General features: G+C 42.5%; 1 protein-coding gene across 1 annotated transcript in view; it reads left to right on the forward strand.

The window, feature by feature from the left end:
* Positions 1-24,085, forward strand: part of LOC109908819 (high affinity nerve growth factor receptor) — a 28,567-nt gene extending 4,482 nt beyond the window's left edge. The window contains exons 3-16 of the mRNA XM_031801927.1: positions 156-227; positions 5,310-5,378; positions 5,745-5,899; positions 6,164-6,306; positions 6,614-6,752; positions 14,258-14,590; positions 15,249-15,307; positions 15,417-15,519; positions 16,421-16,573; positions 16,733-16,863; positions 16,979-17,151; positions 20,215-20,464; positions 20,715-20,873; positions 23,211-24,085. Coding sequence (XP_031657787.1) covers positions 156-227; positions 5,310-5,378; positions 5,745-5,899; positions 6,164-6,306; positions 6,614-6,752; positions 14,258-14,590; positions 15,249-15,307; positions 15,417-15,519; positions 16,421-16,573; positions 16,733-16,863; positions 16,979-17,151; positions 20,215-20,464; positions 20,715-20,873; positions 23,211-23,396 — 2,125 coding nt within the window. The 3' untranslated portion in view covers positions 23,397-24,085. The remainder of the gene's footprint in view (positions 1-155; positions 228-5,309; positions 5,379-5,744; positions 5,900-6,163; positions 6,307-6,613; positions 6,753-14,257; positions 14,591-15,248; positions 15,308-15,416; positions 15,520-16,420; positions 16,574-16,732; positions 16,864-16,978; positions 17,152-20,214; positions 20,465-20,714; positions 20,874-23,210) is intronic.

Consider the following 24,085-nt stretch of genomic DNA (forward strand, 5'->3'; position numbering starts at 1 on the left):
TTCAAAGAAAGGAAATGGTCTGGAGCTAGCTAACACAGCTAATACAGACTGGCTAACTTACACACTATGGATTTACTGTGGCTAACTAGTAGCATAATCAGTGATTCACACTTCCTGTTCTGTCTTTTGTTTGTCTGTCGTGTTTCCCCCTCCAGCACGGTCACGTTCTGCAGGCTGGCGTACATCTCGGCGAATGCTTTCCAACACAACCTCAAGCTCCAGTATGTGTAAGTGTCCTTGGCTTTACAGAGGGATTGTCTTTCCTTGTCATGTCTCGACCCATTCTTGGGTCAGGCTCTTTGTTGCTGTCAATTAAGGGGAAGTCTCCCGAGCCTTGAGATCTTGAGTTTATTATTCAAAAAAATATAAAAACTGCAGAACAATAGATTTAGGCCGGAATACAAATTCAAATGACTGAAATGTAATCATAATTAATTTGATACCATTGTATTCAACAGTAACACTGTGTAATTTATTTAGGCACAGAATGCATTGGTGTACTATCAGAGGCTCAACAGTGGTGGGTCATGTGAGACAGATTCTGACCTCTGATCTAACAGCGTGTTAAATTTGTTTTACAAGAAACATGCCATTTCAATTTAAAGTTAACAGGATTGGGTTGACACAATGCAGACCAACCTGTTTTTACAAGTGTAGTCACAATCAACGTACAACATATTGGACCACGTTTAGCATATTGAAATGAATTGGATTCCACTTGTTAAAAAGTTTGAATCAACTATATTAGAAAAAGAAACACTGATGGATGAATCGTAGATTACTTTTCTGATGTTTGTGTTTCTAACACTGGGATCCAAACTTTCTCACAAATGGAATCCTTCAACTACCTTCTAAAGACACATTGTACAGCACACTAGAAACTAGCAAACTAGCATTAGTGTTGCACGTATGTAGTGTTGGGGAGTAGTGAACTACATTGTACAACTAGTAATTTAACTACATTTTGCACTTGGTTGTAGATTAACTACAGTTGAAGTCGGAAGTTTACATACAATTTAGCCAAATACATTTCAACTCAGTTTTTCACAATTCCTAACATTTAATCCAAGTAAAAAGTCACTGTCTTAGGTCAGTTAGGATCACCACTTTATTTTAAGAATGTGAAATGTCAGAATAATAGCAGAGAGAATAATTTCTTTCAGCTTTTATTTCTTTCATCACATTCCCAGTGGGTCAGAAGGTTACATACACTCAATTAGTACTTGGTAGCATTGCCTTCAAATTGTTTTACTTGGGTCAAACGTTACAGGTAGCCTTCCACAAGCTTCCCACAATAAGTCGGGTGAATTTTGGCCCACTCCTCCTGACAGAGCTGGTGTAACTGAGTCAGGTTTGTAGGCCTCCTTGCTCACACACACTTTTTCAGTTCTAGCCACAGATTTTCTATAGGGTTGAGGTCAGGGCTTTGTGATGGCCACTCCAAGACCTTGACTCTGTTGTCCTTAAGTAATTTTGCCACAACTTTGGAAGTATGCTTGGTGTCATTGTCCATTTGGAAGACCCATTTGCAACCAAGCCTTAACTTCCTGACTGATGTAATGAGATGATGCTTCAATATATCCACATAATTTTCCTACCTCATGATGCCATCTATTTTGTGAAGTGCACCAGTCCCTCCTGCAGCAAAGCATCCCCACAACATGATGCTGCCACCCCCGTGCTTCACGGTTAGGATGGTGTTCTTTGGCTTGCAAGCCTCCCCCTTTTTCCTCCAAACATAACGATAGTCATTATGGCCAAACAGCTCTATTTTTGTTTCATCAGACCAGAAGACATTTCTCCAAAAAGTATGGTCTTTGTCCCCATGTGCAGTTGCAAACCGTAGTCTGGCTTTTTTTATGGCGGTTTTGGAGCAGTCTTCTTTGTTCTGGGATTGATTTTCACTTTTCGCACCAAAGTACATTTGTCTCTAGGAGACAGAACGCGTCTCCTTCCTGAGCGGTATGACGGCTGCGTGGTCCCATGGTGTTTATACTTGCGGACTATTGTTTGTACAGAAGAACGTGGTACCTTCAGTTGTTTGGAAATTGCTCCCAAGGATGAACCAGACTTGTGGAGGTCTAAAATGTTTTTTTTTCTGAGGTCTTGGCTGATTTCTTTTAATTTTCCCATGATGTCAAGCAAAGAGGCACTGAGTTTGAAGGTAGGCCTTGAAATACATTCACAGGTACATCTCCAATTGACTCAAATGATGTAAATCAGAAGCTTCTAAAGCTATCACATAATTTTCTAAGCTGTTTAAAGGCACAGTCAACTCACAGTCAGTGTATGTAAACTTCTGACCCACTGGAATTGTGATACAGTGAATTATAAGTGAAATAAACAATCTGTCTGTAAACAATTGTTGGAAACATCACTTGTGTCATCCAGAAAGTAGATGTCCAAACTGACTTGCCAAAACTATAGTTTGTTAACAAGAAATGTGTGGAGTGGTTGAAAAACAACCTAAGTTTTTTATCATGTAGCGGTGTAGCTAACTACTGGAAATACACACTACTTTTTAAAAATAAAATAAAATATGGTTGAAGTAGGCAAGAATTTACTTACTTTTTGTCATCAGACCTGCCTAATTGTCACACAAAACATCATTCTTGTTTTCAATAGGATAAATGACAAATTCTGTTAACAACTGACTCCAGATTGATCTGTTCTTGCAAATTGCAGTCTATGACATTTCAGGTTTAGATATGTTAATTTTCACATAAAGTGGTTTGGATGAAGTGAACTACTTTTTCAAAGTAACTTTAGTTAAACAAACTATGTTTTTCTTGACGGTAGCTTTAGTGTAGCTTAACTTCTTACAGTGTGAGGTAATTGGTAGCTTCCCCAATACTGCCCGTATCCATGTCAATCACCCCTCCGTCAGTAGCTGACCCTTGTCTCCACCATCTTGTCCTCATTATCTTACTAAACATGTGTGACATGTCTGATGTTGTTTATCTGAAAGACAGGCGGTTTGGGAGGAGGAGGAGGGGGTGTAGAAGGAAGGGTACTGAATGGGGTTCAGGGATGGTGGGGGGGGGGGGGTCTGGTGAAATCGGAGAAGACTTCCACCAGTCACCATTTACTCGCTCACTTTGGTGGATTATCGACAACTGCTGCATAATAAATACACTCCACTAAGGGTCCATTATCGCTTAATCAATATTTCGAGGACGGGGGTTGTGGGGTGTAACAGATGTGTCTCTTAGATTGGGAGCGCCACCCAAAATGGGTGAGAACATGGGAGGGGCTCTGATACTATACTTGGGGGGCAATTTCTCAAGACATACCAGGATATTTTCTCCTCCACCCCCTTCCTTATTCCTTAAGATATTTAGGTGTGGCATATGGTCAATATACCACGGCTAAGGGTTGTTCTTATGCACGACGCAACGCGGAGTGGTATATTGGTCATATATCACAAACCCCTGAGGTGCCTTATTGCTATTATAAACTGCTTACCAACGTAACTAGAGCAGTAAAAATACATGTTTTTTCATACCCATGGTATACGGTCTGATATACCACGTCTGTCAGCCAATCAGCATTCACAGCTCAAACCACCCAGTTCATAAATGAAGATACTGTGCGTGAGCACAGCTAGGAGCAGCTGCCATTCCCGGCCATCCTCCTTCCCTTGTGGCCCGGAAGGAATCGAGCTGGTAATAGATAAGCCCCAATGGCTAACCCATCTGACATGAACTTTTGCGAGCAAGGAAAACAAATAATTGAACCCCTGCTGGCCCCCATTGGCCCTGCCAGAGTGAATATGTATCGGTTGCAGGAGGTGCCTCCCCAGTGTGGTCCGCTGTCATCTTCTGAGAGGTTTTATTTACACCCTCTGCCAGCACAGAAGCATTTCAGAGCCGTCATGGTGATCTGCAGCACGTTTAAAGAGATACACTAGGGATACATAGGGGACAACATATCTAAGCAGTGATATGCCTCAGAAATACACATTTTCTTTTGATTTACAATAAAGTGCAGCACATCTGAATGTGCTGCAGATGTAGCTTTCATAGTAGGTCTACAATATTATTTATTTTTTGTGTGGAATTTTTACCCCTTTTTCTCCTCAATTTCATGGTATCCAAGTTTAGTTGATACTTGTCTCATCACTACAACTTCCATACGGGCTCGGGAGAGATGAAGGTTGAAAGTCATGCGTCCTCCTATACATAATCCAACCACGCCCACCACAGGAGTCACTGGTGCGCGATGAGACAAGGATTTCCCTACCGGCCAAACCCTCCCTAACCCGGGCAACGATGGGCCAATTGTGCATCGCCCCACGGACCTCCCGGTCGTGGCCGGTTACGACAGAGCCTGGGCGTGAACCCAGAGTCTCTGGTGGAACAGCTGGCACCCCAGTACAGCACCCTTAACCACTGCGCCACCTGGGAGGCCCCCAATCATACTCATACTCCTAATACACAAAATTTGATATAGTAAAATTCTGTTCTCCTTTCTCTTCATACAAGTAGAAGCAGCATCATCAGGCTAATATAACTTGAGCACTCTAGTAGTGTTCGATGGCCATGCATTATGACCACCGTCTCAGAGAAGTGTTTGGGCTAATCACCTAATGTACAGAACAATGAGACAACAGCGAGAGGTGCGCCAATGATGTTGGTGAATGTAGCACTTGATGTAAAGGACTTGCCTGGGTAATTAAGCAGAGTACATCTGGAGGCACCAATGTGTCCACGCAGAGAGTAATTCTAAGCAGGTCCGCATTGTTCTGCACTGAGTGGTCATATCTTGGGATCAGTTCAGTATGATTTATTTCAACAACATTAAAACATACATTTTTACAAAACCATCTCTCCAGATGAATGTTTATTTACTTCATCCCAAAAATGATTATAGATAACGCAAATGGATTTTCTGTCCTCATTATGGCAGCATTTGAGAAAACAACATGTGTCAGATACACGGTGGAACAGAAAAACTCATTTGAATAGATATAGCAAATACATGTGTGAACATAACAAACAGAAAGGCTGTAATGACTGCTGATTGTTTGTGTGTGAATGTGAGGACTCTTGACACGCTGGACACCTAAAGACGAGCATATGGAAACAGTGCAAAAACAAAAGGATCCCTTTTATACTGGTAATTGTTTAAAATATTGAGTTGTTTGCCGTGCACAGACCATTCTTATGCAAAACTCAACATGGGTGAAAGGAGGGGGGGAATCATAGGCTCAACAACCAATTGTATAATGCTGTATTTGAATTTTTTGCCATTTATATGCTGAATGTCCTGTTGAATGGATGTTGATGTTGCCATATTGTATCACACAGAAACCTGGCATCTAACTCCCTGGAGCATATCAGTTGGAAGGTGTTCCATTTTCTTCCCCTGCTCAACCTGTGAGTAAAACACCCCTCAGAACACCACTTCTGTACTCTCTTCAACTAGTCAACCTGTGACTGAAATATCAACTCTAAGATGGTCACTTTGTATATGAGCAACATAGACCCCTTTCATTCTGTTTTGGAACTTATTGCAGAGAATTTTCAACACATATTTCACTGATGAATTATTTTCCATGTTGAGTTTTTACTCTCTATTCACTCCCCTCTTTCTTAAATTCTAGAATGTTCTATTTGCAGTGTGCGTCTTTGATAATAACTACCTTAAATACTTTGTATAGTCCTTTAGAAAGAAGAAGAAGGTTTCACGATTGGGAGAACTTTCAGATTTAACAGACCAATTTTCTCTGTGTTCCCTTTCAGGGTTTTGAGGGACAACCCCCTTGAGTGCTCCTGTGATATCCATTGGCTGCAGCAATGGCAGCTTAACGACCACAGTGACCTTGACAACCAACCGCTACACTGCCTCTCCAATGGCCATGCCCGACGGTTGGACTCCTTAGTGATGGAGAATTGCAGTGAGTTGAATTGCTAGATTTTTACTCAGTTCAGAGATAAAAAAAAAAAAACGTTTTTACTTTATTATTACTAAGTAATATATGCATGAATAACATATACAAGTATAGTTCTATCACTGTAGAAGTAGTCTGACAAGGCTTTTTTAGACTTTATTGCATTAGTGGCATTGCTGATTGGATTACTATTAAACACCATTATCAATATTAAGTACCCCAGTCCAGACCATAGATTTTCCAACCCATTCTTGGTCCATTGTTTTGCAGCTGTTCCGGAGGTCGCCATTGTCCATGCCAACACCAAGGTCCAGGAGGGGGGCAACCTGACATTTGTGTGTCAGGTGACAGGAGTGCCCGTGCCTGTAGTGAGGTGGCGCACGAATAAACTGCTATCTCGCTATACTGTACAGGTACTGAGTGATGATGTCACCTGGACATACTGATTGGGGAAAACCAGCTAGAATCAGTGTTTTTTTCTGAGATATTGCACAATGCACTTTTTGTTCCCCTTAATATGTCTAACATCTGTTAAAAGACAAACTCGAGTAACATGATCAGGGTCCCATTTGAAGGAAATATTCAGAACTACAAATAAAATAGTATGATGGTGTATTTAGGTTTCCTTATTGTGTACATTGTCAGACTCTCCTTGCATCTCAGATGTCTCCATGATTGTTGTGAACCCCTGTTGTCCTCTGCGTCTTGTTCCATCTGCAGGAGAGGTTCTGGGGCTCCACTTTGGAGCTGGAGCTGCAGCTGTGGAACATGTCCTCAGAAGACAACCTGCACAACTTGACCTGTGAGGCGGAGAATCGGGCCGGGCCTGGGGAAGAGAAAGTGACGTTGGACATTGAATGTAAGTGCCAATGAACTATTAAAGCTGTCAGGGTGTTGAAAGCTGAAAGACTCAGTGAGAGCTGTCATACTGCAATGAAAGCAGGAGAGGTACAGAAAAACGGTGTCAATTTTCCTCTCGCAGCAATGTGTATAGCCAGAGATTTTTCCCCCAGAATGAAATACTTAGTATTAATAATTGTGGCAAAAAGTAAGCCCACCTTGTCACTTTGCTTTAACATGCAACAGGTCTTTCGTTTTGATGATTATTATCAGCTGTCACTCAATAATACATTAGTACAGTGGCAATTTTAGCATGTAAATCTTGGTAGAGCAATTTTTTAAATTTTTTTAAATTAAGCATACCAGCAAAGCCACTACACAACAGTAAACAATACATTACTTTCACTATAACGGTGACAAACGGTACCAACAAAATGTCTTCTGTCCAAACAGCAGAATTTTCTTTCCAGCGCAATGGAGTGAATCCTTACCCCACTACACCTGGCTATCAGCAGAGCCTTGTCTGGCAGCAAAATAATCAATTCAGCCTCATTTACTGACTTTTTAAAACCATAGCTGTTATGGCTGACTTGCTTAAAACTAATGTGGTTTCTACGGGCAATTGAGATGTACAAACTATGGCATAAGGGAACGACAAGCGGATAAGAGGCAATCCATAAATCCGATTAAATTCGACTTTTGAAATGTACAGCGACAGAATTCAGAACATGGGTAGTTCTTAGAGTATTCTCTCTGTACAACAACTCAGAACAGTAGGATACATAACTGGGGCATATATATATATATACAGTGCATTCTGAAAGTATTCAGACACCTTTACTTTTTCCACATTTTGTTACGTTACAGCCTTAGTCTAAAATTGACTTTACTCATCAATCTACACACAATATTTTATTTATTTATTTAACCTATATTTAACTAGGCAAGTCAGTTAAGAACATTAAGAACAAATTCATATTTACAATGACGGCCTAGGAACGGTGGGTTAACTGACTTGTTCAGGGGTAGAACGACAGATTCTTACCTTGTCAGCTTAGGGATTCAATCTAGCAATATTACATAAGTCATTAAAACTTGTTTTTCAGCCACTCCACAAATTTCTTGTTAACAAACTATAGTTTTGGCAATTCGGTTAGGACATCTACTTTGTGCATGACACAAGTAATTATTCCAACAATTGTTGACAGACAGATTATTTCACTTATACTTCACTGTATCACAATTCCAGTGGGTCATAATATTACATACACTAAGTTAACTGTGCCTTTAAACAGCTTGGAAAATTAGAGAAAATTATGTCATGGCTTTAGAAGCTTCTGATAGGCTAATTGACATAATTTGAATCAATTGGAGGTGTATCTGTGGATGTATTTCAAGGCCTACCTTCAACCACTGTGCCTCTTTGCTTGACATCATGGGAAAATCGAAAGAAATCAGCCAAGACCTCAGAAAAAAAAACATTTTAGACCTCCACAAGTCTGGTTCATCCTTGGGAGAAATTTCCAAATGCCTGAAGGTACCCCGTTCATCTGTACAAACAATAGTATGCAGGTATAAACACCATGGGCCCACGCAGCCATCATACCGCTCAGGAAGGAGACGCGTTCTGTCTCCTAAAGATGAACGTACTTTGGTGAGAACAACAACGAACAACAACAAAAGACCTTGTGAAGATGCAGGAGGAAACGAGTAAAAAAGTATCTATATCCACAGTGAAATGAGTCCTATCTTGACATAACCTGAAAGGCTGCTCAGCAAGGAAGAAGCCACTGCTCTAAAACCGCCATAAAAATACCAGACTACAGTTTGCAACTGCAAATGGTGACAAAGATCGTACTTTTTGGAGAAATGTCCTCTGGTCTGATGAAACAAAAATAGAACTGTTTGGCAATAATGACCATTGATATGTTTGGAGGAAAAAGGGGGATGCTTGCAAGCCGAAGAACACCATCCCAACCGTGAAGCACGGGCGTGGCAGCATCATGTTGTGGGGGTGCTTTGCTGCAGGAGGGACTGGTGCACTTCACAAAATAGATGGCATCATGAGGATGGAACATTATGTGGATATATTGAAGCAACATCTCAAAACATCAGTCAGGAAGTTAAAGCTTGGTCGCAAATGGGTTTTCCAAATGAACAATGACCCCAAGCATACTTCCAAAGTTGTTGCAAAATGGCTTAAGGACATCAAAGTCAAGGTATTGGAGTGGCCATCACAAAGCCCTGACCTCAATCCTATAGAAAGTTTGTGGGCAAAACTGAAAAAGCGTGTGCGAGCAAGGAGGCTTACAAACCTGACTCAGTTACACCAGCTACGTCGGGAGGAATGGGCCAAAATTCACCCAACTTATTGTGGGAAGCTTGTGGAAGGCTACCCGAAACGTTTGACCTAAGTAAAACAATTTAAAGGCAATGCTACCAAATACTAATTGAGTGTATGTAAACCTCTGACCCACTGGGAATGTGATGAAAGAAATAAAAGATTAAATAAATAATTATCTCTAATATTATTCTGACATTTCACACAGGGAATTTTTACTTGGATTAAATGTCAGGAATTGTGAAAAATGGAGTTTAAATGTATTTGACTAAGGTGTATGTAAACTTCTGACTTCAACTGTACATATATATACAGTACCAGTCAAAAGTTTGGAACACACCTACTCATTCCAGAGTTTTTCTTTATTTTTACTATTTTCTACATTGTAGAATAATAGTGAAGACATCTTAAGTATGAAAAAACATATGGAATCATGTAGTAACCAAGAAATTGTTAAACAAATCCAAATATATTTTATATTTGAGATTCTTCAAAGTAGCCACCCTTTGCCTTGATGACAGCTTTGCACACCCTTATAATTTTCTCAACCAGCTTCATGAGGTAATCACCTGGAATTCCTTTCAATGAACAGGTGTGCCTTGTTAAAGGTTCATTTGTGATTTCTTTCCTTCTTAATGCGTTTGAGCAAATCAGTTGTGTTGTGGCAAGGTAGGGGTGGTATATAGAAGATACCCCTATTTGCTAAAAGACCAAGTCCGTATTATGGCAAGAACAGCTCAAATAAGCAAAGAGAAACAACAGTCCATCATTACTTTAAGACATGTAGGTCAGTCAATACGGAACATTTCAAAAACGTTTAAAGTTTCTTCAAGGGCAGTCGCAAAACCCATCAAGCGCAATGATGAAACTGGCTCTCATGAGGACCGCCAAAGGAAAGGAAGACCCAGAGCTTCCACTGCTGCAGATGATAATTTCATTAGTTACCAACCTCAGAAATTGCAGCCCAAATAAATGCTTCACAGAGCTCAAGTAACAGACACATCTCAACATCAACTGTTCAGAGGAGACTGTGTGAATCAGGCCTTCATGGTCGAATTGCTGCAAAGCAACCACTACTAAAGGACACCAATAAGAAGAAGAGACTTGCATTGGCCAAGAAACACGAGCAATGGATAATAGACTGGTGGAAATCTGTCCAAATTTGAGATTTCTGGTTCCAACCTCCGTGTCTTTGTGAGATGCAGAGTAGTTGAACAGATGATCTCCTCGTGTGTGGTTCCTACCATTAAGCATTGATGAGGAGGTGTAATGGTGTAGGGGTGCTTTGCTGGTGACACTGTCTTTGATTTACTTAGAATTTAAGGAATACTTAACCAGCATGGCTACCACACCATTCTGCATTGATACACCTTCCCATCTAGTTTGGGCTTAGTGAGACTTTTACTTGTTTTTCAACAGGACAATGATCCAACACACCTCCAGGCTGTGTAAGGGCAATTTGACCAAGAAGAGGGATGGAGTTCTGCATCAGATGACCTGGCCTCCACAATCACCCGACCTCAACCCAATTGAGATGGTTTGGGATGAGTTGGACCGCAGAGTGAAGGAAAAGCAGCCAACAAGTGCTCAGCATACAGTGCCTTGCGAAAGTATTCGGCCCCCTTGAACTTTGCGACCTTTTGCCACATTTCAGGCTTCAAACATAAAGATATAAAACTGTATTTTTTTGTGAAGAATCAACAACAAGTGGGACACAATCATGAAGTGGGACGACATTTATTGGATATTTCAAACTTTTTTAACAAATCAAAAACTGAAAAAATGTGCGTGCAAAATTATTCAGCCCCCTTACTTTCAGTGCAGCAAACTCTCTCCAGAAGTTCAGTGAGGATCTCTGAATGATCCAATGTTGACCTAAATGACTAATGATGATAAATACAATCCACCTGTGTGTAATCAAGTCTCCGTATAAATGCACCTGCACTGTGATAGTCTCAGAGGTCCGTTAAAAGTGCAGAGAGCATCATGAAGAACAAGGAACACACCAGGCAGGTCCGAGATACTGTTGTGAAGAAGTTTAAAGCTGGATTTGGATACAAAAAGATTTCCCAAGCTTTAAACATCCCAAGGAGCACTGTGCAAGCGATAATATTGAAATGGAAGGAGTATCAGACCACTGCAAATCTACCAAGACCTGGCCGTCCCTCTAAACTTTCAGCTCATACAAGGAGAAGACTGATCAGAGATGCAGCCAAGAGGCCCATGATCACTCTGGATGAACTGCAGAGATCTACAGCTGAGGTGGGAGACTCTGTCCATAGAACAACAATCAGTCGTATATTGCACAAATCTGGCCTTTATGGAAGAGTGGCAAGAAGAAAGCCATTTCTTAAAGATATCCATAAAAATTGTTGTTTAAAGTTTGCCACAAGCCACCTGGGAGACACACCAAACATGTGGAAGAAGGTGCTCTGGTCAGATGAAACCAAAATTGAACTTTTTGGCAACAATGCAAAACGTTATGTTTGGCGTAAAAGCAACACAGCTCATCACCCTGACCACACCATCCCCACTGTCAAACATGGTGGTGGCAGCATCATGGTTTGGGCCTGCTTTTCTTCAGCAGGGACAGGGAAGATGGTTAAAATTGATGGGAAGATGGATGGAGCCAAATACAGGACCATTCTGGAAGAAAACCTGATGGAGTCTGCAAAAGAACTGAGACTGGGACGGAGATTTGTCTTCCAACAAGACAATGATCCAAAACATAAAGCAAAATCTACAATGGAATGGTTCAAAAATAAACATATCCAGGTGTTAGAATGGCCAAGTCAAAGTCCAGACCTGAATCCAATCGAGAATCTGTGGAAAGAACTGAAAACTGCTGTTCACAAATGCTCTCCATCCAACCTCACTGAGCTCGAGCTGTTTTGCAAGGAGGAATGGGAAAAAATTTCAGTCTCTCGATGTGCAAAACTGATAGAGACATACCCCAAGCGACTTACAGCTGTAATCGCAGCAAAAGGTGGCGCTACAAAGTATTAACTTAAGGGGGCTGAATAATTTTGCACGCCCAATTTTTCAGTTTCTGATTTGTTAAAAACGTTTGAAATATCCCATAAATGTCGTTCCACTTCAAGATTGTGTCCCACTTGTTGTTGATTCTTCACAAAAAAATACAGTTTTATATCTTTATGTTTGAAGCCTGAAATGTGGCAAAAGGTCGCAAAGTTCAAGGGGGCCGAATACTTTCGCAAGGCACTGTATATGGGAATTCCTTCAAGACTGTTGGGAAAGCATTCCAGGTGAAGCTGGTTGAGAGAATGCCAAGAGTGTGCAAAGCTGTCCAAGCAAAGGGTGGCTACTTTGAAGAATCTCAAATCTGAAATATATTTAGCATATTTGTTTAACACTTTTTTGGTCATTACATGATTCCATATGTGTTATTTCATAGTTTTGACTATTATTCTACAATGTAGAAAATAGTAAAAATAAAGAAAAACCCTTGAATGAGTAGGTGTGTCCAAACTTTTGACTGGTACTGTATATGTATATATTTCTTTGTTAAACAGGTGGGGCTCAAAACTGGTGACTCTGCCCCACCTTCCCTGAATGATGGATAGCCACTGCATTAGTTACACATCACTGTAACGTTACATTAGTGATGCATTATTTTTATTGTCCCATTTTTCTCATGTATCAATCATACATGGACAAAGACCTCAAACAGATGACAGAACAAAACAGACATCTGATTATAGAAGATACATTATACTGTCAGAGACTGTGGTTTTGCCTTAGCCCAGCTTTTCTACTGAAAAATATCTGAATTGCAGCAAACTGTGGTCCCACAGAAGAGAGTGCGTCAATGCATTAGCAATACATTACAGAAAATATTGGCCAAACAATATCATTTCACCAACTCAGTCACACTCATTGGAAAATAAAGCCCAAAAAGAGTTGCAGCCAAGTGCATGAGCATCGAGGGACAGTTAATGAATGTAGGGAGGAAAATAGGTTGATAAGCATGGTAAGATTCGATAAGAGCCCCGGCTAATGGACTTCTCCCTCCTACTCCGGAACACAGTATTGGTCCGGAGTGATTGGCAGCCTGTAAGTGCGTTAGCGTGGCTAATCTATCAACATCAGTCCCCCTGGTGGATGGACACTCATTAACCGCTAGCCTTTAATTACCCTTAATTAGCTCCCCGATCAGCAGGGTGTTTACAGCCAGGGCTCTGCTCTGCTGAGTGGCTGGTCTGACCACTTCCTGGGATTCAAGCGATTGGTGCTGCAGAGGCAGCATCCTTTCAGTAATATATATCAAATTAACTTGCTTGGGAAAAGGTTTTTCAAAATGAAAATATAGACTACACCCTAGAAATCGATAGCATGAATCAATCAAACAAATGTAATCTACGAAGATAAACGTTGAACGGTTAACTATAATTTAGTCTTTTATTTCAGACAGAGTTCAACAAAACTCATATTGTGCTCTTTTCTAACCCACAATAAAGAAATGGACATAAAATCATACCTGATGGGTTGTGGTAATTGTGCTGAGTGTGCAAATGTTTGCCATCCATGACTGTCTTTAGCATCCCTTTTCAGAGATAATCTAGAGGAAAGAGACAAATGCCTCGGTATCCCCTTAGCACAGCATTTTCTGCAGTAGGGTCATAGGTTAAAAGCAGTGGAATGGTCGGTGTAAATTGTCAGAGTGAGGGGTCTCTCTGCATTAGCATAGTCTTCGATCTAAAGAAGCCATTTCCTGTAGCTTCTTGTCGGCTCCGTGCTTCCAGGTAGCTCTTGTGGTTAGGGGCCCTAACAAAACCTGTATTCATTATTCATACCAGGTCAACAGGTTGACAGTGTAGATGGAGAACATCGATTCATGGAAACGCATAGGAGGAACCTATAGGTCACTTGGATGAGGCTGTACCTTCTATTGACCAACCAATAACTTTGTCTGAAACAGGTTGGATGTGGTAAACTGAAAATTCAGCACAAATAAATAATTTATGTGTAGATAACTAGGGTTATAGCTTTGTGTATAATTATTTCAGCTAAACGTGATCTCATTCTAATATCATGTTCAATCATTTACACACATTTATTGTAAACATTTTTGAGGTTCTGAATGAAGAAATAGCCTTTGTTTCACCTTGTCTCCTTACCCATTCACACAACCTAACGGACCACATCTCATGTCTTCCATCCAGTTCCAGCCAAAATCATTTTCCTGCACAACGCCGAGCAACAGCACCACTGGTGTTTCCCCTTTAAGGTGGACGGGAACCCTGAGCCAACCATCCGCTGGCTTTTCAACGGCTCCGACCTGACCGAGGGCCGTTACACCTACACACAGTTCATTCCCGACTCGGACGACGGCTCTGTGAAGCACGGTTGTCTATTTCTCAACAAGCCCACCCACCTGAACAACGGCCTCTACACCATCATTGTGGGGAACAGACTGGGCGTGGACCAAGCCACGGCCACGGGAAAGTTCATGGACAACCCCTTTGACCCCTTTGATCCTGAGGGCATCATCCCAGGTGATTGTCTGAAATTAAAGGTTAAAGGTTAATTTAATTTAATTAAATTAAAGGTTAATTTAATAGGATCTCTATGATACTGACCCTCACTATTCACCAACTTGTGTTATATTAGATACAGTCTCATGTGCTTGCATGTACAGTATGTACTGTGTACGTAGTCTAAATTTGTCATCCTCTCCTTTTTTTCTTCATGCCAGTCCTTGAAGAAAGTGATCCACGTAAGCCTCTTGAATGTTATTTTGACAGCGATTATTACCTGGTGGAAACAGATAACTTCCTAAACTGTACCTAACGAGAACAAAAAATAGTTATCACGAGTAGTAGAGTGTAAATTACCCAGGATTTTGCTTTCATATACTCCACTTTTTTTTAAATACACTGTGTCAGTGTCTTGCATACTTTATGTGTGGTTATCATGGCGATTGATAACATCGTCAGGGTAGCATAGTGGTTAGAGCGTTGGACTAGTAACCGGAAGGTTGCATTCAAACCCCCGAGCTGACAAGGTACAACTCTGTCGTTCTGCCCCTGAACATGCAGTTAACCCACTGTTCCTAGGCTGTCATTGAAAATAAGAATTTGTTCTTAACTGACTTGCCTAGTTAAATAAAGGTAAAAATAAATAAATTAATGATTCCCTTTCTCCTTCCTCCAGTTCCCACCAACAAATCTAATGAGGATGTCACTGAGAACCTGGAGAGCAGAGTGTTTGGGGTGAGACGCCATTCAATGGGTCTGAAACATAGTTATAACATACACTATGGAAAGCTAATGTTTTAGCAAAATGTTATGCTATGTTGATGCTAATTATGTTTCTGTGCAGGTGTCGGTGGCAGTGGGTCTGGCTGTGTTTGCTTGCACCTTCCTCCTCATTATGGTACTGGTCATCAACAAGTGTGGCCAGCAGTCCAAGTTTGGTATTCACCGTAAGTGACACACTCTATTATGCGCTGTGTTTCAAATACCACACTCGTGTCTGTTATTTTTCACAAAGTATAATCTCCTATGCTCACAGGGGTAATAGTAAGCAACACGTTACCTTGGTTTTCATAGAAGACAGCTATGAAACAACCTGAGATGGGTTTGCTGTTCTCAAAACCCCTCAATTGTTAGAAAGTGAAGGGTTGAGACTAAATTCTGGCATGTCCCTGTCTGGAGCATTCAATAAGAGACAACCCCAGGAGAACCCCATCTGAAAACCCCAACCACGCATATCCATTCCAAACTGAAACAAGCAAAAGCCAGCGACAATGCCAACTCATTTTTTTCATTATCACTTTGGAATGGCCAATAGTTCCGCAGCAAGCATTGTATTCCTCTCTGAAAGTGATTCACATGAGGCCAGGCAATATAGGGTTTCCTCCAGGCTGTAACTTTGCACACTGTCAGCCCAACAGCTCGGTTAGAGTGCCTTAATTACAGCAGTGAACGGTGTCAGGAGCCCCTAGCTGCAGCGTTGGCCATTAAAGAAGACTGATGGAGGCCAGCTAGGCATGATAGGTCCTCTCGGACCCCCCCAGAAAGTGCCTAAGTGGACCTGATTGCCTAAGTGGGCCCCCCTACTGGCCAACTCGTTTCCCCTCGCTTGCTGCCATCCACCATTTTCTATCAGGGGCTCTGGGGGTTCTGTGGTTTTCTCGTTGAGTGGGTTTTGCAATTGTTAATACTGTCTGCAGAAAATACAGTAGTTGCTTACTGTTCTGATGTCCATTTTCCAACATTTTCTTTGTTGCTGAACAATGCATCCATAAATTGCTGAAAAATAAATGGTTGTACCACATTCACGTCTGTCTCTCTCTCTCTCTCTCTCTCTCTCTCTCTCTCTAGGTTCATCTGTCTTGGGAACAGAGGATGATCTTGCTGTTTCACTGCGTTTCATGAACTTAGGGGCGAGCCCTCCTTCCTCTGATGACTCTGGGATGTCCAGCTTTGTGGAGAACCCCCAGTACTTCTGTGGCATTTTCAAAGACAAAGACATGTGTGAGTGTAATCGGAATACAACTAGGGAGTGGATATGTGCTAACTTCCTTATGATTGCATTTAATATGCTGTGTCTACCATGTTTTCCCATAGATAAAGTTGATCATCCTACACTGTTTTACAAGGCCCAATGTTGAAAGCCTTTCTCTGTGTGTACAGGTGTGCAGCACATCAAAAGACAGGACATAGTTCTGAAGTGGGAACTGGGTGAGGGGGCGTTTGGCAAAGTCTACCTGGCAGAGTGTGCCAACCTCAGTCCGGACAGTGACAAAATGCTGGTGGCCATCAAGGTATGCATGAGACGGCCATCCATTTCCACAATTTCAGAGGTGCATTACATTAAGTTTAGACCTCCTAAACATGACGATGCCATATCCTCCCATGACTGTGTTTCTCTGTGGTCAGACTCTGAAGGATGCCAACGAGTCGACCCGGCAGGACTTCCAGAGAGAGGCTGAGCTGCTCACAGTCCTCCAGCACCAGAACATCGTTCGCTTCTATGGAGTGTGTACAGATGGCGAGCCACTGGCGATGGTGTTTGAATACATGAGACATGGAGACCTCAACCGCTTCCTCAGGTATGGAAAAGAAACACAACCACATACTTAAACCCCACAGGGATAACCTCCATGCCTACCTTCCCCTGTTAGCCTTTATTCCTTAGCTTCAGCATGGTAACTATTTAGAAGCTGAGAGTTTTGTTCTGACATCACTGCGTAGTTGTGTCCACTGCTCTTCAGGAAAGCCACTTAATTTATCTTGACGAGCCACACAAATACAACTGTTTCTAAGCCAAGCCACACTTGTAGACACCATCGTCCTCAACGCTCTGCAGTGTTGTGTTCCCAAGACAACAACCCACTTGGGGTGGACCACATGGACCAATAGTGTGTTGCAGTGGTTAAGGACACTTAGTTGTGGGAGTGCCAAATCATTTCTGTGATCTGGGACGACCGAATATGTGATCTTAGATGCATTTTGGATACCATATAATTGACGATGTCCACGTCGACCGCAGAACCTATCATAGCCTGTCGACACACTCTGAAGTTCTAAAGGCAAGTCTGCGCCGACATGGGTGCGGGAGAGAGGTTCACTGAGCACTCAGATAGAGCATCATGTTGATACTGTAGATGACCGTTCATGCTGCACCTGGGACGTACTCTGAGACACCATTGGAACAGACATAGACAGTGTATGTCTGCCACTGCCAGGTGTCCAGTGGGGCCAGACTGGGAATGGAGACTCGATGCACACACAGACACAGCCCACACTATCCATATTCATGGATAGATGGAAATCGCATTTCCAAGCAGACAGAATGGATGTGTGTCTCTTGGCCCATGAGGCAGCTGCTCGTCTACCCTACCACCTGCCTGTTAAACTAATAGTGAAAGAATAGATAACTTCCTGCAATGTGACACATTTCTATTAGGATTGATGGACACATCGAGGAGCTTATTGGGAGTGAGCTACAAGTCAGAGTGGGTGGGGTGGATGTGATATTGAGAGAAACTGTGGAACGTTTGAAGAATACGGCTAGAATAAGGCTAATCAAATGATTCCAAATGAATGCAAGGCGTATAACAAGCCTTATGTTTCCTGTTAACCATCTTGTTAAGTTGTTTTGTTATGGCTTGGTCTCTAGCTGACGGCCTCCATTACACTTAAAGGATCTCATATACAGTGGGGAGAACAAGTATTTGATACACTGACGATTTTGCAGGTTTTCCTACTTACAAAGCATGTAGAGGTCTGTAATTTGTATCATAGGTACACTTCAACTGTGAGAGACGGAATCCAAAACAAAAATCCAGAAAATCACATTGTATGATTTTTAAGTAATTAATTTGCATTTTATTGCATGACATTATTATTTGATACATCAGAAAAGCAGAACTTAATATTTGGTACATAAACCTTTGTTTGCAATTACAGAGATCATAAGTTTCCTGTAGTTCTTGCTCACACTGCAGCAGGGATTTTGGCCCACTCCTCCTTACAGACCTTCTCCAGATCCTTCAGGTTTCGAGGCTGTTGCTGGGCAATACAGACTTTCAGCTCCCTCCAAAGATTTTCTATTGGGTTCAGGTCTGGAGACTGGCTAGGCCACTCCAGGACCTTGAGATGCTTCTTGCGGAGCCACTCCTTAGTTGCCCTGGCTGTGTGTTTCAAGTCGTTGTCATGCTGGAAGACCCAGCCACGACCCATCTTCAATGCTCTTACTGAGGGAAGGAGGTTGTTGGCCAAGATCTCGTGATACATGGCCCCATCCATCCTTCCCTCAATACGGTGCAGTCGTCCTGTACCCTTCGCAGAAAAACAATCCCCAAAGAATGATGTTTCCACCTCCATGCTTCACGGTTGGGATGGTGTTCTTGGGGTTGTACTCATCCTTCTTCTTCCTCCAAACACGGCGAATGGAGTTTAGACCAAAAAGCTATATTTTTGTCTCATCAGACCACATGACCTTCTCCCATTCCTCCTCTGGATCATCCAGATGGTCATTGGCAAACTTCAGACGGGCCTGGACATGTGCTGGCTTGAGCAGGGGGACCTTGCATGCGCTGCAGGATTTTAATCCATGATGGCGTAGTGTGTTACTAATGGTTTTCTTTGAGACTGTGGTCCCAGCTCTCTTCAGGTCATTGACCAGGTCCTGCTGTGTAGTTCTGGGCTGATCCCTCACCTTCCTCATTGATGCCCCATGAGGTGAGATCTTGCATGGAGACCTAGACCGAGGGTGATTGACCGTCATCTTGAACTTCTTTCATTTTCTAATAATTGCGCCAACAGTTGTTGCCTTCTCACCAAGCTGCTTGCCTATTGTCCTGTAGTCCATCCTAGCCTTGTGTAGGTCTACAATTTTATCCCTGATGTCCTTACACAGCTCTCTGGTCTTGGCCATTGTGGAGAGGTTGGAGTCTGTTTGATTGAGTGTGTAGACAGGTTTCTTTTATACAGGTAACGAGTTCAAACAGGTGCAGTTAATACAGGTAATGGGTGGAGAACAGGAGGGCTTTTTAAAGAAAAACTAACAGATCTGTGAGAGCCGGAATTCTTACTGGTTGGTAGGTGATCAAATACTTATGTCATGCAATAAAAATGCAAATTAATTACTTACATACAATCTGATTTTCTGGATTTTTGTTTTAGATTCCATCTCTCACAGTTGAAGTGTACCTATGATAAAAATTACAGACCTCTACATGCTTTGTAAGTAGGAAAACCTGCAAAATCGGCAGTGTATCAAATACTTGTTCTCCCCACTGTATGTCCTACATGTTCCATCTGCAGATTGTATGCAGTAATCATCCATCTGGTTACTGTATGTTGATATTGCATCGCTAGGTTGGTGCAAAAGTTCATGCGTCGAAGGACCAATCCGAAGCTTAAATTTATCTGGTAGAACTGGGCCCATATCACAAAGTGTCTCAGAGTAGGAGCGCTGATCCAGGATCAGGTCTCCAGGTCCATATATTCATTATGATCAAAAAGGCTTTATGATCCTATATTAACACTACTCTGAGACTCTGTGAATAAGGGTCCTTATTGACGTCAGCCAAAGTATGTCTCATGCCGTTCACCCAAAAGCCTGTAAAACTCTAAAGGTCGTGACCTCTCCTCCTCCTGTCCACCAGGGCGCACGGTCCAGACGCCCATATCCTGGAGGAGGTGAAGATGCCCCCGCTGGGCCAGCTCACTCTTCCCCAGATGCTGAACATCGCCGCCCAGATCGCCTCAGGCATGGTCTACCTGGCCTCCCTTCACTTTGTGCACCGGGACCTGGCCACACGAAACTGCCTGGTGGGAGATATGGGAGAGGGTCTGATGGTCAAGATAGGAGACTTTGGCATGTCCCGGGACATCTACAGCACAGACTACTACAGGGTAAAGGTGGAAGTAGTGAAATACTTTTTTAGGGTGGGGATTTGTCATCTAACATTTCATTGTCATGTAACATTTCACAAAATAGTATATCCAACTATGTACAAAAAATACATATTGATATTTTCAATGTATAGGCTTATCCCATATGACGTAGCATGGTACATCTGAGGATCATAATCATAATCAATGTCATATTAATTAGAATTCTATAAATGTACAATTGAATGACCATTGACCTCACTCCTGTCAGGTGGGTGGGCGTACGATGCTTCCTATTCGCTGGATGCCCCCGGAAAGCATCATGTACAGGAAGTTCACCACGGAGAGTGATATCTGGAGCTTTGGAGTGGTCCTCTGGGAGATCTTCACCTATGGGAAACAGCCCTGGTACCAGCTCTCCAACAGCGAGGTAAGGAACTAGGCACTGGGTAGGAAGCAACATGGGGTTGGCAGATTGCCTAGTGGTTAGAGCATTGGGCCAGGTAGCCTAGCGGTTCGAGTGTTGGGCCAGTAAATCCCTGAGCTGACAAGGTAAAAATATGTTATTCTGCCACAGGGCAAGGCAGTTAAACCACAATTCCCTGGGTGCTGTGGATGTCGATTATGGCAGCCCCCCGCACCTCTCTGATTCAGAGGGGTTGGGTTAAATGCGGAAGATGCATTCATTTGTACAACTGACTAGGTATCCCCCTTTTCCTGAAAGAGTGCTCGTTTGAATCCCTGAGCGGACAAGGTGAAGAATCTGTTGATATGCCGCTGAGCAACGCTCATTTCTCCAGGTGTTGTTCATAGTGGCAGATCCTGGCTGTGATCCTATTCTCTGATGGTGTCTCAGGGAGAGCGGGATATGCAAAAACACATTTCCAATTCACACGTGCAATAGGACAAATATAAGCACCTAACTTGTTCTCGTGGCATCTTTGTATTGGCGATCAAAACCTTCTAAATTCATAGTAATAATTAAGTAGATATAACTCTGCTGTCTAGTTGTGTTGAGATATGGAACAGTGTCCAGGCAAAGTGTAAATACTGTACCACATCATCATTCAGCTAGTGGATAGAGGGTGTTTGATCATAGAGGGAGACTAGAGCACTAGGATTTCCCGTCTGCTATGCAGTCAATCAATGACTTCATAGTAATCATGGTGGGCCCAGTCCAACCCTTTTTGGTTGCAACCCAAGAAGTGGACTCTGTCCTGACCGCAACTGCACCATTATGGACTAGAACCCTCTTCCTTTCAAGTGGAGGGTAGATCACTTTTCCCTTCCACTCAATTCTAATCTCATTGGCTCTCATCTTTGCCCAGGGCCAATGACGTTTAACCTTGTTAACTTAATCCTTCCCGGCCAATGATGGACGTGTGTAATTATCATGTCGTCTAATTAGGGAAGGCAGGGATAAATCATCCCAAACACTCCATCTACTGTAGGTCTGAGATAAGGAGACGGGCGGCCATCTTGGAAAGTCACTATACATTTTTGTTCACATAAGGTTCTGAGAACCTTATGTTTCTTAGAGCTCGGTGAGAGTGTGGTTGTCCTATGGTTATTATGCATACAACCTTCCCACAACTTTCTGGGAATGGTGCAGGATAGTTGCTTTGAAACATTCTCAGCACATTTAAGAAACTTAACAAAAAATGTTATTTTCTTGGTGTTTCATTACTTTAACAGAACGTTTCCTAAAAGGAAGGCCCGAAATTACAAAAATGAATAGCTTTGTATAAGTAAAAAAACATGGCATGCAAGCTCCATCCTGGTAGTGCAGTGGACTTATTCCATGGCTGAAGAACAGAAGATCATAGGTTTGAATCTCACTGACGCTGTGCCACAATAAACAATTTATATGTTTACATGATTAATGCCTAAGCAAATTAATTTCCATGTGTCCTATCTGTGCTTGGAGTTCAAAACAATGGTTCTAAGCTAGCAGTCTTATTGGAACTCGGAACGTTATTTAATTACCTTCAAATAACCTATCATTTCCGTTCTCAGAACATTAATAAACTTTCAGGAAACTATAGTATAATGTTCTCAGAACCTAAAAATGAACGTTTCCAGAACAGGAAAAATGATCACTTCAAATCTCAGAACGTGTTAAATACATTCTGCGTTACTGGTCAGGAAATGTATGGCTTCGTTCCCAGAAACAATGGGAACCCAAAAACGCACATTCCCACAACTTCCAAGGTATTATAGTATGATGAGGTTCCGTGCTGACAGGTCTCTTTAGTTCATTGGATTAGGTCAGGGATATTGAACTCTTTAAAAGGGTTAAGTCGCTGGCTCTTGTGATGTGATGTGGGGCCAAGGGCAGTCCTTGAATGTGAATCGACATAGCGGAATTCAGTCCTTGACAGTGATAAATGCATCGAGCCATGCCAAGTGTGAGAATGTGTGAATTTGACCATTTCTGATGAATACTGTTCCATTGTTTTGCAAGATCACCAGTTTATTAGAGGCAACATCTTTGGTTCTCACAGAATGTTCTCCAGAATTGTACAGAAGTTGTCGACTCATCTTGACAACTCCACTTATTGTTCTTATCTAAGTGTCTTCACCTTAAGCTCTCTAGGGTAGCTTGAGCTTGTCTGGTCAAATTAATGAAAAGTGACGATCATGAAAACATTCAAACCCTGAGGTAATAGCCCCAGATAAAGAGACATAGCAAAAACCTAGAGTTACTGGAGCTAGCAGACCTTCTAATTCTAACCCCCTCCCTCTGCCTCTATTTGCGCCCCCACAGGCCATTGAGTGCATTACACAGGGCCGGGAGCTGGAGAGACCACGAACTTGCCCCAAGGAGGTACACGGCCTGATGCAGGGCTGCTGGCAGAGGGAGCCCCAGCAGAGACTGGTCATCAAGGACATCCACAGCCGCCTCCTGGCCCTGGTTAAGAGCCCCCCTATCTATCTGGACATCCTGGGGTAGAGGCTAGGAGTTCTGTGGCTGAGGCAGTGTCCAGGCAAGGGGAAGTAGGGGAACTTACGGTCAGGAATGACGGGTATTGGGAAGGGGTGGAAGTCAGGTAAAGGACTGTGCTATGGCAATCCTGAACCTAAGCATTGCTGTCATTTACGTCTATGGATCTTAACCACACCGACACCCCCTCTGATTGGATATTTGGTCAGGTTGGACTTTGCTAGGATCTGTTCTGATAGGGACCATTGGGTTGGGAAGGGAGTAAGGTGAAGTTGCTTCTAGATGCTGATATTGGGTATATTTCTGGTCACTAATGGTTACAGATAGGATTGGGGGAGGGGAAGCTGATCCCAGATCTGTACCTCGGAGAAACTTTACCCTGGAGCGATGGGAAGACTATGGGGATGGGGGTTACTTCCTACTTCCTGGTCCATGCTGCTTCAGCTCGCCTCGTCTCACGACGACCCAGCCCCAACTCTGTTTGCCGCTGGCTGGGAGCGGGAGGAAGAAGATGAGCCAGCGAAGACCTGTGTTTACTGTGAGTGTTTTATTGTGTAACTGAAAGGGTGTCGTCCTGATGAATGGTTTTGCATGATTGGAGAAATCCAGACTATACAGTGCCTTTGGGAATGCATTCAGCCCCCTTGACTTTTTCCACATGTTACATTACAGCCTTATTCTAAAATGTATTAAATAGT

The sequence above is a fragment of the Oncorhynchus kisutch genome, linkage group LG2 (genome assembly GCF_002021735.2).
Source record: "Oncorhynchus kisutch isolate 150728-3 linkage group LG2, Okis_V2, whole genome shotgun sequence".
NCBI lineage: Eukaryota > Metazoa > Chordata > Actinopteri > Salmoniformes > Salmonidae > Oncorhynchus > Oncorhynchus kisutch.